Source organism: Thalia democratica, chromosome 3 (assembly GCF_965202585.1).
Source record: "Thalia democratica chromosome 3, ktThaDemo2.hap1.1, whole genome shotgun sequence".
NCBI lineage: Eukaryota > Metazoa > Chordata > Thaliacea > Salpida > Salpidae > Thalia > Thalia democratica.
Genome location: NC_139167.1, coordinates 23,225,485 through 23,239,442, shown reverse-complemented (window position 1 = coordinate 23,239,442; position 13,958 = coordinate 23,225,485). Strand labels below are relative to the sequence as shown.

General features: G+C 24.4%; 1 protein-coding gene across 1 annotated transcript in view; it reads left to right on the top strand.

The window, feature by feature from the left end:
- LOC145831518 (uncharacterized) overlaps nt 1-13,712 on the top strand; it is a 49,864-nt gene extending 36,152 nt beyond the window's left edge. The window contains exons 16-21 of the mRNA XM_082938797.1: nt 4,231-4,402; nt 4,879-5,021; nt 5,408-5,498; nt 7,990-8,134; nt 9,067-9,218; nt 12,843-13,712. Of these exons, the coding sequence (XP_082794923.1) occupies nt 4,231-4,402; nt 4,879-5,021; nt 5,408-5,498; nt 7,990-8,134; nt 9,067-9,218; nt 12,843-12,986 (847 nt within the window). The 3' untranslated portion in view covers nt 12,987-13,712. The remainder of the gene's footprint in view (nt 1-4,230; nt 4,403-4,878; nt 5,022-5,407; nt 5,499-7,989; nt 8,135-9,066; nt 9,219-12,842) is intronic.
- The last annotated feature ends 246 nt before the right edge of the window (nt 13,713-13,958 follow it).

Genomic DNA, 13,958 nt, shown 5'->3' with positions numbered 1-13,958 from the left:
GTGATAATCACGCCGTGTATTTATTAGCATTTGTAAAGTGAGTATTGCGCATTTATGTCTAATTATAATTTATTCTTTGAAGTACAACTAATGTGCAGTTATAAAGAAAATTACTTTACAAATACGCGGCTTGATTGTTATCAGACTTGTAAAAAACACGACCACATAAAAAGTAATAAATAAAAAAAAGCTTGGAAGATTTTCATTAATTAGTCAATAAACAATGATAAGTTTAGGAGAGAGCCGACTGTCTTCCTTTGTTATATGTTAAATATTTGTATGAATTGTGATTTTACTGGAATGTAGTCTGATGCAGATTTTTCTGACTTATAAACTTGGTGACCAACTGATTGATCATACAGCATAAAGATATAAATTTTAAATTAAAGTCTATGTTTAAGCAAAATTAAAAACATTTATGTTTTTTCAAACTTGTAATTAGTTAAATGAAATGGAAAACATCGTTAAAATACCACAATATAGTTTGATAATGTTTATAGGCTTTATTAGACACTGAATGTAAACAAATACTTTATGGTAAACAAAGCTGTTTAAGCATCAAAACTAAAGCAGAAGAAAAATCGAACTCATATCTTAAGACATTTTCTACTTTTTAACAAGTATACTCTTAAATCAACTAAGACTAATTCAAGTTTTTATTTTAAAACAAGAAATATTTTTTCAATTTTCAAATAAAATATATCGTAAACAAGTATAACATTTATATTGTTATTACAAGACCACACAACAGTTTCTGGTTTTTTGATTATGTTATGAAATTATTATCATAATTTTTTTCTTAATTTCGTAAAATATTTTGCATAAACAAACCTTGTTTTTAATAAAAATACTTTAAATTTATTTATTTTGATGAGACACTTTCTAGTTATTTTGAAGCTTTAAAATGTTAATTGGAAATTAACAAAGTTATTTTTTCTATACAAACAAATTGTGCCTTATTGTTTAGCTGTGAAGTGATATTTTTTTATGCATATATTTATGAGTGTTTTACAATCAAAATGGATTTTAATGATTAAAATATAAAATATGCGTTTTGTAGGTAAATGATTTTAATTAATGTTTAAGTCCTTTTTTTATTAAATTAAAAATAATCGTAAACTGATACATTTTTTATTACAAATACTTTGATATCTACAATCAAGTGCTATGATGTTAGTAGAACTAATAGCTAAGTTTGTTACACTTTGTGTCATAAAAATTTTTATTTTAATATAAACTTCACTTTACAAACATAATGATGTGAAATTCTTTTTTAAAATAAAGTTAAGCAAAAAGTTTGTAAATTTGAAAAAGTATAAAAACTTAGCGATACTTATTCAAACTTTTAAAAGAAAGCTATTGTTAATCATATTGATAATTAAAGTGCACTTTTTCATGCTTATGATTAAATTCCAGGAGCTTAAATTTCATTAAATTACTTACCTAAAGCTTTAACATTTATCATTGCGAGCTTAAAGCTTTAAAGCTAATGTTTAATATTTGTCACAATTTTGTTATCAGTCAAAATAAAAAAAAAATTTAATAGAGTGTCAGTTAAGTCTAACATATTTTAACTTGTATTATAATTAATAAAAAAAGCTTAATAATTCAAGAAGATAAGTAAAAACCTACTGTAAATTGCCATAAAGTTACACCCACTAACTTATCTTAAACATTACAGAGAATAATTTTAAAACACTAAGTGTATAATTTTCAATTTAGTTTAAAAGAACAATTATAAACCAAAGTAAAATAAATTCATCCAATAAGCATTTTGTTGCAGTGTTTAACAAATAAAAAACTTTATAAAATTTTTGAAAGTTATGGAACTAAAAATTACAAATGATTACTTACATTTGAAACTAAAAACGGTATCGAAAAAAAAACCTTTAATTTGATAAAGATCTTATACCGAACTTTAAAATTTAATCAACAATTAAATCAGCAAGTTTAATCTTTTAGTGCCACACAATGTGGCTGTAATCGGTACATTTAATATATTAGAGGTTTATTTCCAAAGTAATTTTCATCAGTATAATTTATTTTTTAATGTTTAAAAGTTTCATAACTATGGATTTATTATACCATTGTAATGTCTATTTGCTGCAATTAAAATGTATTCCAAAAGCTTTTAGGACTTGGTTATCAGTTTTGGTTTGATCTTTTATAGTTCTAATGGCTTTTTCATTGTTGTACCATTAATATATGCTGTAATTAGCTGTAGATCGTATATCTTAGTTTTTTTTTAAAGTTTGAAAAACTTAAAATAAAAAAAAAAAATTTATTCAACTACATACAAAAAGAACTTTTAACTGTTCAATCTTAAAGTTTGTATTTTATATAAGAGTGTTATCATTTAAACATTAATAGAACAGTATTTTAAACCTATAAAACATTTTCATTGTTGACGATTGTATGGAAAAAATCAACTAGCTTTATACTTTTATACAAGTACAACTTCAGTGTATCATTTTTGGTTTGATCTTTAAAAGATTTTAATATCTTTTTTCATTGTTATACCACTGATATATTCTGCAACTAAGCATCTAAAAGCTAAAAATCTTATTTTTTATTTTTTTTTAAATTTGCAAAATTTGATATTTTTTATTCTAAAATGTTTAAGTTTTAAGTATTATTCTTTTAATGTTTAATCAAAAGTTTGTCTTTTATGTAAAAGTGTTATTGTTTTAATAAGAAGAAAAGCGTATTTTAAGTTTTTGGAAATCGTGCGTTGTTGACGCTTGTACGAAAAAAGTATACGAACTTTATATATCAGGGAGTATATGTTTATTTTAGCAAAAACCAGTTTTTATTTCAAAATTTTTATCATTATGCTAAAAAGGGACAAAAAAATTTAAACTTTTAAAAGCATGCAGTTTAATCTGAATTAAGAATTGAAGTGAAAAAAGTTTAAAAAATATATTGATTATAAGTTTATTATGCACAAACAAAAACAAATTTAAAAACACTTGAAATTTAAAGTTCTAAACCACTTTATATATTAAACCAATTCGTTAAGTTTGATGAATTTAAGACACAATATATTTAATAGTTCATAGTTAATACAAAAAAAACTTTAATTTTGAAAATTTTTTAACGCATTAAAAAAGTTTTAGTTAACAAACGAACTTATTTAATGTAAACAGCTTAAAATTAGCAAAATCTATTAAACTGACGTATGGACTTATTTGACTGATAATTATTACAAATTAATTATTTTATTGGTAATAATGTAAATAAAAAATGTTTATAAATAAAATACGGAACGTATTTTTTATAGTCTTGAAGCCTTTAATTAATACTTTTGAACTGTTTAGAATTATCTTATTTCTCATAATGATTTTTTTATAATTATCTAAAGTTATACCGTTATACATAGAGTTAAAAATTAGCTTTTAAAACAATTACTATTTAAGTTTTTCTTTTGTTTTTTTATAAAACTATTAGACTGTTTTTGCGGTAAAAATTTTTACTTTATTAAGTAATTTCGCTTATGACTGTACAAAGTTTAATTTTTTATTAAAATCTTGACTTTTTGTTATAAAACGTCTATTTTATAGTTATTAAATTGTTGATAGATTATTTTTATCCTTAGTTTCTTTTGTTTTAGCATTAAAAAACATTATCACAATGAAGAAAAGACTTTGTAAAAATTAAATATTTTATCTATAACATTTGTAAATGTTTAGGTTTATATAATAATTAGAGTTTTGAATTACTTTTACTAGGTAGTTTCTTGAAGTTCAAACTGATAGTATACAGTTTATTTGAACTTTTTATAACTTTTATTACGTAACAAATAATAAACAGAACAAATTTTAAGTAAATAATTAGAAATTTATCAATCTAAAACTTTAGTATAAGCGCTTTAACGTCTTTTATTATTTATTATTTTTTTTACTTTTGTAATCTTAAAATCTGCTGGGTTTTGTACTTTTTTAGTTATAATCGTTTTTAAATTATTTTTTTATTTAACTTAAAGTTTGTAATATTCATAGTTTTCACATGCAAATATAAAAAATTTAAAAACGGTTTAACACTAGGTTAAGCTATTTAAAATAATATAAAACTATTATATTATTTTTATACTAAGCAGTTAAAATATTAATAACAAATGTTAATATTTATCACAAACAGATATAAATTTTCAAAACTTATATAATACATTTAGATGTATTTTCCAAAACCGTTTTTTGATCTAAGATATTTTAGCTAACAATTTACCAACAGCTACTCAGTGACCACATTCGAGAAGAAAGGATACGGAGAGTTCTTTGCAAGAATGAGATTGTTCAAGAGTGGAATGTATACAGAGCCTTATAAATACGTACCTTCGTTACTTGCATATGACACTATATACGTCCAAGTTGATTTGCTCAAAGCTGACAATGATACTAAAATTGTGAGTGATTTTTTAGTTTTGTTAAAATAATTAAAAAAAGTAGTTGGTTTAGTCTAAACATCAGTTTGTAAAACTTTGATTTATTTCCATAAATAAAACAATGCTTAATTTAACAAAATAAGATGAATTAAATAATTGTAACATATATAATTTTATATTTTTTTAAACTTTAAATTCAAAAAAAAATATTACAGCATTATAATAAAAAAACTTTACTAACAGTAAGCAATACATTTTTTTAGAATTTTCCAACATATGTGAAACTTTGCTGTTCTTTTATGTTCTGTTTTCTTAAAAGTTAATAAGTTTATAAACATTTTTCTGTTAGTACTTGTAAAGACTTAAGAGTTATGCTATCTACTCCTCTAAAACTATCAGGTGAAAGAAATAGGGTAAATCAAAGTTCCTTAAAAACGTCAAGTACAAGTAAAAAGATAAACAAAAACAAAATCCCCTAAATCAAAACATTTCTGCAGGTAGTGAAACGTTGCTGGGCAACGCCACAGGAGGACCCGAACTTCCCTGTAAGTTACCCGATAATCGAGGACCGATGCCCGATACCAGGGTCCATGGATGGTGGGTTGGTTGTTACTGACAACGGGGCTGGGCACCATGTTAGGTTGGGGATAAATATATTTTTATTACCAATTTGGTATATGTTTTTGAAAAAATTTAATGAAACCTTGTTTTTTTTTACATAACTTGATATATTAAAGTGTGCTTAAATTCTTGTTATTGAAAGCGTTTAGTTAGTTCATTTATATAAATTTTATGCTTTTGTATATTGTACTAAACGTTAATTTTTATCTATTATTTTAAACACTTAATAACTTTTGTATACAACTCGTAAAGTTAGGACATACAATAAAAAATGCATACTTGAAAAGATATTTAGTAATATTTTTGTTTTGTTATATACGTATATGTTGCGTATTTTGATGAAACCTTATTCGAATATGTTTAATATTTATATATGTTTTTATATTTGTATGTTTAATTGCGCAGATGGGAGGGACCGGTTTTCAAGTTTGTCGATGATGAAAAAGTTTGGTTGCATTGCTCATTACAAGTGTGCTTCCACAAAGATTGTGAGCCGGTAAGTATATACATACATGTATATATACATATATATATATATACATCTTTATTTGTTTGATTGCATTGTTCATTACAAGTGTGCTTTCACAAAGATTGTGAGCCGGTGAGTTTATAAATATATATATATAAATATATAGACTAGCAGATTTTTTAAAACGTTCTGGTCGATAGCGCTCGAGAATTCGAATGGGAGCTAAATATTTGTTTGATTATATAAAAAACATATATCATATTTTTATATAAGTGGTTTTAATCTCAAAGCAAAGTTGGTGTAACTAGCTTTACAGCTAACTGAATACTTACAGTTTTAAGAATTGTTTATTTTTACATTTTGGTTACAAATTAACAATATAAAAAAATACGACCCTTTCATATTATAAGATGTATAACCTCGTATACTCATCAGGAAAGCTAAAGTTTATTAACAAAGTTAAACAGAAATTTAGATTTTGAAAATGTCTTTAATAATTATGACGTAGTAATAATGAAGATTTTAGTAAAGTAAGTTAAGTTTGAAAATATGATCTTGTTAGTTTAAGAACTTATGTATTTTGAGAAGTTTTGAAAGCTTTTATTAGAAAATATTATAGTTATAAAATTTTTAAGTTCTAAATTCCTGTTAAACACTGTAATTAAACTTTACTGATAAGTATATGAGGTTATTTATCTCATATACGAAACGGTCGTATAAACCTATTGTTTTTTATGTAATCAAATAAATAAATAAATATTTTTTTTTGTTTGTTTATTGTAATCGTTTGGTTGCATTGCTCTTTACAAGTTTTCCTTCATGAGGACTGCGAACCTGTAAACTTATTAAACTTATTGTTCACAAGTTGTGTTTTTTCAGTTAAACTTTTGCTTTTGCAAGAACTTTTTTGTTAATAATTATACAGTCATTAAGATTAAAAAAAATATCATTACTAAACTTTTACCTGGATTGACGACTAAGTATTGTTATAGCATAGTCTTGTATTACTTTGTTCAAATTAGAAATAGTACACTAGTAACTAGTATTTATACTAGTAACAGACATTTACTGAAAATATAAAGGCACTTAAAGTGTTAAACACTTGGTTTGAATAAAATCTTAGCTATTCTATTGAGACAGCAACTTAAAAATAACTTTGAAAGAAGTTTTTATGTGTTCTTTAAAATGAACATTTTTATTTTTACCTTATAACTTTCATTATGTGCTTTGGTTAATCTATCAAGTTTTTCTACATCGTCTAGATAAAGTTTTTAAAAGGCTAATCATTTATTTATAGCGGCTACACCTTAAAACTGATTGCACAAAACCAAACTTATTTTAGTTTTAATTGGATTCCAAACAATATTTTCATCTTTTTAGATTTTGTGGTGAAAACTTAGTCAAGGTTTACAAAACTGTAAGATAAATTACTTTCAAGTCACGATTAAAAGTAATAATAAACTCTTGTATATAGAACAATTGAAAACTAATTAACACTAAACAATGGTAAAAGATTGATTAGTGCTAAATATCTAAAAAGATATTAATTTGTAACATTTTATATATATTTTTTTTAATGTTGCACAAAAATGATGCAAAATAAAAACACTTAATGAAAAGTTTAAGCGTAAGAATTATCTATAATAAGTTTAAAATAAACTACTTTCATTTGAAGTCATATGACTTATTTTAACATTTTTTTGAACTATTTATATAAAGCTGCATTTTAAAATCGTATAAGTATTTCTTAAGGTTGAACTTAAACCAACTTTCAAGTTTAAGTTTTTAATAACTTATACTGTTATTGAGATAAACGATCAATTATTGAAAACTATTTACAACGTTTAAAACATTGATTGACATAAGCTAAACATAGCAAATTAACTGCGTTTAAAAACGTACTTTTTAATTTTCTACTTGCTTTAAATATTAGTTTTCTATTTGCTTTAAATGTTTGTTTTAGTTAAACATAAAGATGTTCAGAAGTTCAGCAAAAAACGAACTTAGTAACGAACTTGTAGATATTTTAAACACGTTAACTTTTATAGCAAAATATTTTACTTATACTTCTTTGCCGTCCATAGATAAAACCCTTACATTTCTTACAAATCTATACAATATAGAATATCTTTAGTAGTTCAAATATTAGTTTTACTAAAGATAACAAACATAAAAACCCATAAACACTAAAATCTCTAACTTTTTAAAATTGTAAGGAAAAACTGAATAAATACTATACTAGCTAAAAACCTTATCTTTTTAGTTTTGTCCTAAAGACAGTAAAAATTCTTCAAACATAAGAAGATAAACCATGTACTTGAAAACAGTTTAGCCAACATGAACTTTAAATTTGTTTCTTACAGTATATTATATTTAGTATAAAACAAAGATTCGTTTTTTAATGATACAGGTTTGATGCTTACACATCAAAATATACAACGAAATTTATAAACTACACTTTTCAATTAAAAACTGCAATGATAACTATAAAATCAACTTTTTTAAAATCATTTTTCAGTACTGTCCCGATGACCAAGTGGATGCTCGCAACAGGAGAAGCGCACAAGATCCTGACAGCCACGTCATCTCGGCAGGACCCATCAAGAAGGATGACGTCATCAGGATGACCGTCGATGACGCAACCACCAAGGAAGCGCCTAAACGTTTGTGTGACGTCATTTTGTCAAAATTGTTTAAAAAGTGTAAAAAATACGGCTGAAATCTTTACGAGCCTTTGAAGAATAAACTTAGAGCTGATAATTTCATAGGCTAAAATTTTTAAGTTTTTGAGTTAAAAAAAACAATTTTTCGTTTGACTCGTTTATAATCTTTGAAAAATTTTACAAATTTTAGCAAATGAACGTATGCATTCAACCATTTCAAAAATTGCTTTAAGTTGTTTTGAAACGTTAGTTTTTACTAAACATCAGTTTCATCATTTTCATATAGTTGAGTATTTTAAAGAGTCGTTTTGCACGTATGTTTCGAATAAAGTTTTTTGAAAAGTTTTGTAAATTAAATCTAACGTCAATTATGGCAAATTTGTTGGTCTAAAACGTGACAACATTGATCAAAGTAACACCCAAATTGCAATGTGAGGTAATTTAATTTGACTATTAGTAACGTAAAAACTTTTTGAATTACTTTAATTTTCAAATTGTGTTTTGATACCAATTTTTTAATCATAGTTTAAAAGAAACTTTTAGCATGAATGTTTTTGTACGAAGCTTTTAAGTAACTAAAACTACTCGTAAACCTAACAAAAAAAGAGATCGTTGGATTTGTTTTACACTAAAAGTGTTAATCAGATTATTTTTATAAAAAAAAAAACCAAATACTTGCTTTTTCCGTAACTTATATAAAAATTGTAATATATTGGCAAGTAGCGTCATATAAGTTAAAATAATACAGTAAGACTTGAAGATTTTTTTGCAAGTCCAAAAACCTCAGATTTAAATACAAATACAAAACAATTAAAAAAAAATAACACAATACTTATACTAGTAAGTTAAAACTTTTTGTATAATTTTATGAAATTGAAAAGAAACTATTGGTTTAATAACTTTTCTTTAACAACCAAGCAAATATTTAACAGAGGAAATCAAATCGAACAGCAGCGATGACATCATAATAGCCGCTATTATAGTCTTGCTTTTCGTCATCATCTTCTCAACAATCGTCATCGTTAAGCTGGGTTGGAGGATGAGGAGAACCAAGAGCGATATTATGGCATCATTCGACAATGACGTTTGTTTAATTTTTTTTAGATAATAAAAAATTTCTAATTAATTTATATATATACTCTTTTATAATTTCTTGTAGATAAATATGTGTTTATAGATAAAATATCTTTATAGGTTATTAAAATAATTTTCAACTTTCATTAATAGTTTTTTAGTTTGTTAAATTTCTTAAAAGGAATACGTAAAAAAGCATATAGTATAAATTTTGTTATTTTGATACCTGTGTCAGCATTTTTTATAGTTGCCACTGAGTTTCAGGTGTTTGTGTAATTAAAGCCTTGCTTTACTTTTATATTTTTAAGCTTGTTCTACAGGCTACAATAAATCAAAATAAAATATCTAAAAAATGTGCATACAAAAAAATATCTTTGGTGACTGTGTTAGGGTTTTTTGGAATTTCCACTTTTCTTTTATTTTTAGTTTTTATAAATCTTATAAAAATTACCTTAGACAAACAAAAAAAGATTGAAAAAACGAAAAATACAGTTAATGATTTGCTTAAATGCAAAATATACTACTATGGTTTAAAATTTTTAGTATTTAATTTTTTTTTTGGTTCAATTGATCATAGTATGCAAACAATTTTCTAAATTGTAAAGTTTAAGCTTTTAAAACTTGATTGAGAAAATCAAAAAATTTCATAGTAAAAACTTATTGGCTTTCAACATGTTTACTATAAACTTCCTCGAAACTAGTCTATAAAAATTCCAAAGCTTCAAATTTTTGTTACAACATTCAAAAGGTTAAATCAAACGATCATATTAGGAGTTATTTATCTTACATTGTTGTAGAAAAGACTCACTACAACAGTAGATATAAAAGGAGTTTAAATAAAAATAATTCTCAACTTTTTAAAGAACAAACATGCAATTTTTACTTATTGTAAACTTTTTTTTGTAGTTATATTTTAGTTTTAACGAGTATTAGGTCGTGTGTACTATAGATAACTCACAAGCTAAAAGTCAGATGGTGAAACTAGTTGTAAAAATCAAACTATTAATAACTGTTTGAGGATTTAAAAATAAATTAAGTTATTATATTGTGAAACTTTTTATCTCATCACATGGTTTTTAACATGATCTGATTTAAAAAAATAATAATTAAAAGCTAAATTACAAACAACTTTTAAAATATGATTGAATTTTTTTACGCGTTGAAAATTTTATGGTGGTGTGTTGGTTTTGAATAAAACTTCCAGTTGATATCTAACATGCAAATAGTTCTGTTAAATAGGGTGTTAATTACAGATTATAAAATTAGAACATCTGGCAAATTGTTATAGGGTTTCAATATAATCTATTGTAACACCAAATTACCATAAGCTAGTATGCAAAAAACGTAAACAACAAACTTAAAGTTTTTTATTGACAGTTTTCAAAGAGATTAATTTAAAATATTTATGGTTAGGATTTACTTTTAGCCAAAATAAACAGAATTTTTAAGTTTTTTTACTCAACTGTATTTTCGTGTTAATTTTCGAAAATCCGATATTATGGTGTCGTATGACAATGACGTATAAACATACGTATAAACAATGAGTTTTAAAATATTTTCAATTTTAATTTTTAATTTCTTTCTGTAAAACTTTTCAAAATTTCACCGAAAAAAAAACATATAATAGAAACTAATTGTTTTTTGATACCTGTGTCAGCATTTTGAAAATAATAGCCACTGAAATTTTGTTCAAAATTGTGTAGGTAACCTTACTCACACAAGCCTATTTTAATTTAGAATTTTTTTTACTAGCTCCTAATAAATCAAACTAAGATATTGAAACAAAATACCTACAATATTGAGTATGTTTGGAGACTTTGTCAGCAATTTTTGTAACTTCAACTTAAATTTTATTTAGAATGACCTTATAAAATGACCTTAGACAAACAAAAACATACCACAGCTTATTATTCGCTTTTTTGCAGAACCTATTACCCAGAAATTCAGTTTTTAGTATTTTAAAATCAGTTATTTCAATTGATGTATGCAAATATTCTTCTAATGCTTAAAGGTTAAGCTTTAAAGACTTGAATGATAGTTCTATAGAAAAAAGTTATGAGTTTTTAACATAATTGCAATAAATGTAAGAAAAGCTAGAGTATAAATAATTGTCTTTGTGGTTAAGAACAAAGTTTCAAGATTTTTTTACAACATTCATAAAGTTTAATCAGAAGATTACACTACGGACTCTGTTTTTTTTTTTGCTGTAGAGTAATGCTAATTTAGAATAGAAATTATCTTAATAGTAGATACATAAGAAGCTATAGTGCAAATAGTTCTCTAACTTTTAAACAACAATCTTTGAATTTTTCCCTTTTCAAATTTTATGGTACACTTGGTTTTTATTAAGACTTACTACAGTAGATATATTAAAAGCTAAAATGCAAATGGGTGTACAAGTTGTAAAGACCAAACCGCCACACTTGGTTGAGGATTTGAAAATCCGTTTTAATTAAAATATTACACTTTTAAGTTGTTTTATCTTATTGCATGGTTTTTTACAAGAGTCTATTTTTACAAAAAGTAGCTAAAAATTAGAATACAAATGAACTATTATGACTTAATTAACAGTTTTCAAATTTTCCATGGTTTTATGTTGGAATTACACACCTTTAAAATCAAGCTAAATGGCAAACAGTTCCACAAGGTGCTAATAACAGACTACAAAATTAAAATATCTTAGTCCGCTATTTGATCTTTTTACATGGAACATTAAAACTGGTTTTGAGTAAGACTTATTGTAACACAATATAATCTAAAGCTAGTATGCAAATACATTAAGAACAAACTCTCAGTGTTTGATTGACAGTTTTTAAAGAATTTAATTTAAAAGATTTGTGGTCAGGATTTATTTATAGCAAAAGTAATCGGAATTTTTAAGTTCGTTTACTCTAAACGTGTTTTAATTTTGGAATGACTCAATCTTTTAACATAAAAATAATAAACAATTAACATCATGTCATCTTGTAAGCAGTATCTTAAAACAATTATCGTGAAAAAAATAAAACTAGTTTAAATATTTTAAAAGTAGCGTTAAATGTTTTATGTTAATTTAAAAATTAACGCCTAAAGTTTTAAACTTATATTTATATAAACTAATTTTTCACAACATAATATTTAGTAAGACCTGTAAGAAACATACTTTATTTAAAAGTATTTTAAAATCAGCAGTTTGTTAGCAAGTTTTCAAAAAACGTTCACTTCCAGAAATTATACTAATGTTATTATTAACTATCTACACAATTCACTGAAGCTAAATACTCTCACTAAGAAAATTAAATAGCAATTTAAAGCAAGCAGTATCTTACAAACACATAAATATATATTTAAATACTTAGAAAATAATATATTTAGATTAACTAAATCATCTTTGACAGAGCCTACTTGAAGGGTTTTTAAATTAATCAAATTTGAATAGGATCATGAAAACTTTTATTGCTTTTAAAATCCAATTTTCGACATAAACTGCTTAAGTACTTATATATACTGAAAATATCATTTATCTATTTATTTATTTATTTGTTATAAATATAACAATATTAGAATACTTATATTTATTATTAATTAAATACATAGTTGAATACCTCTAGTGTATATTTCTTTCTCTGGTATACTAATTAAATATTATCAACAGACAAAACTGAAAGTGTCTAAGAACCATATCCCCGTCCCCAGTATAACCCCTCCTACCGTCGAAACATTGTCCGTTTCCTCCAGAGTCGAGCAGAAAGCAACTCCATCTAGTAGCGAAGATGGAGTGCAGGAAGACCGGTTGTAATAAGATGATAATAATGATTATAACAAAAGTATAAGTTTCAAACAAAATACTGTCAAGTTATTAACTTTGATTTTATAATAAAGGTTTTGTAAGAGTTTAAGGACTTCATTAGTATTAATAAAACCACAATGAAAATTAACATTACAATTAATTTACTTGTTTTTATATTGTAAACTTTACTTACGTCTTTTAACTGTTTTACTTTTTAATTTTGTTATAAATTAAAAAGCTTCACGGTTTTACGACTTCACTGGTATTATTTGTGCTCTTATAAGCTCTATGTTTAAAAAAAGACAGTTTTTAAATCTAAGCTTCTTCTTTAGTTTTCATTTGCCGAGAACATCAAGTATTTTAGCTGTTTTAGTTTGTATACTAACAAAAGTTTTAACTTCTATAATTCACTTAGTTTAAATATCTTAAAGTGAAGTGATGACGTAACAAATGTGTATTGACGAAACGTCATGCATGACTTTAAGGTAAAAATTGTTGAACGTCTTTTATAACAATTTATTCAAACCAAGTTTTCTTAAAGTATAAAAGAGTTCATAAATATTATTTTATTAACCATTGTTTTTAGACAAAAAAAGTTAATTGGTTTTACATCTTTTACTTGAATAGTATTCTATTAAGTAAATCTTTAATTTGTTTTTTGTGTATCGTAACACTTTATTCTGTTTATATTTGATGTATTTTTAGCATGTCCCAATGTTTTCGATTTGAAAAAAATAAAACAAAACGTACTAGAAAATATAAACGCATGGTGTGTGATAAATAAATATTTAAATTTAATATCTATCTATTTTTAAAATTTTGTTCAGCTTATGTATATATATATATACCTTGAAACTTATAGCTCATACTTTGAGGATCACACTTTTTATTGGTTTAATCCTCATACAAAGTATAAAATAGCATTATTTATATTTTTCGAAAAAACTATAAGACCTAAAGTGAGTGTGTTTAAAGTAATTA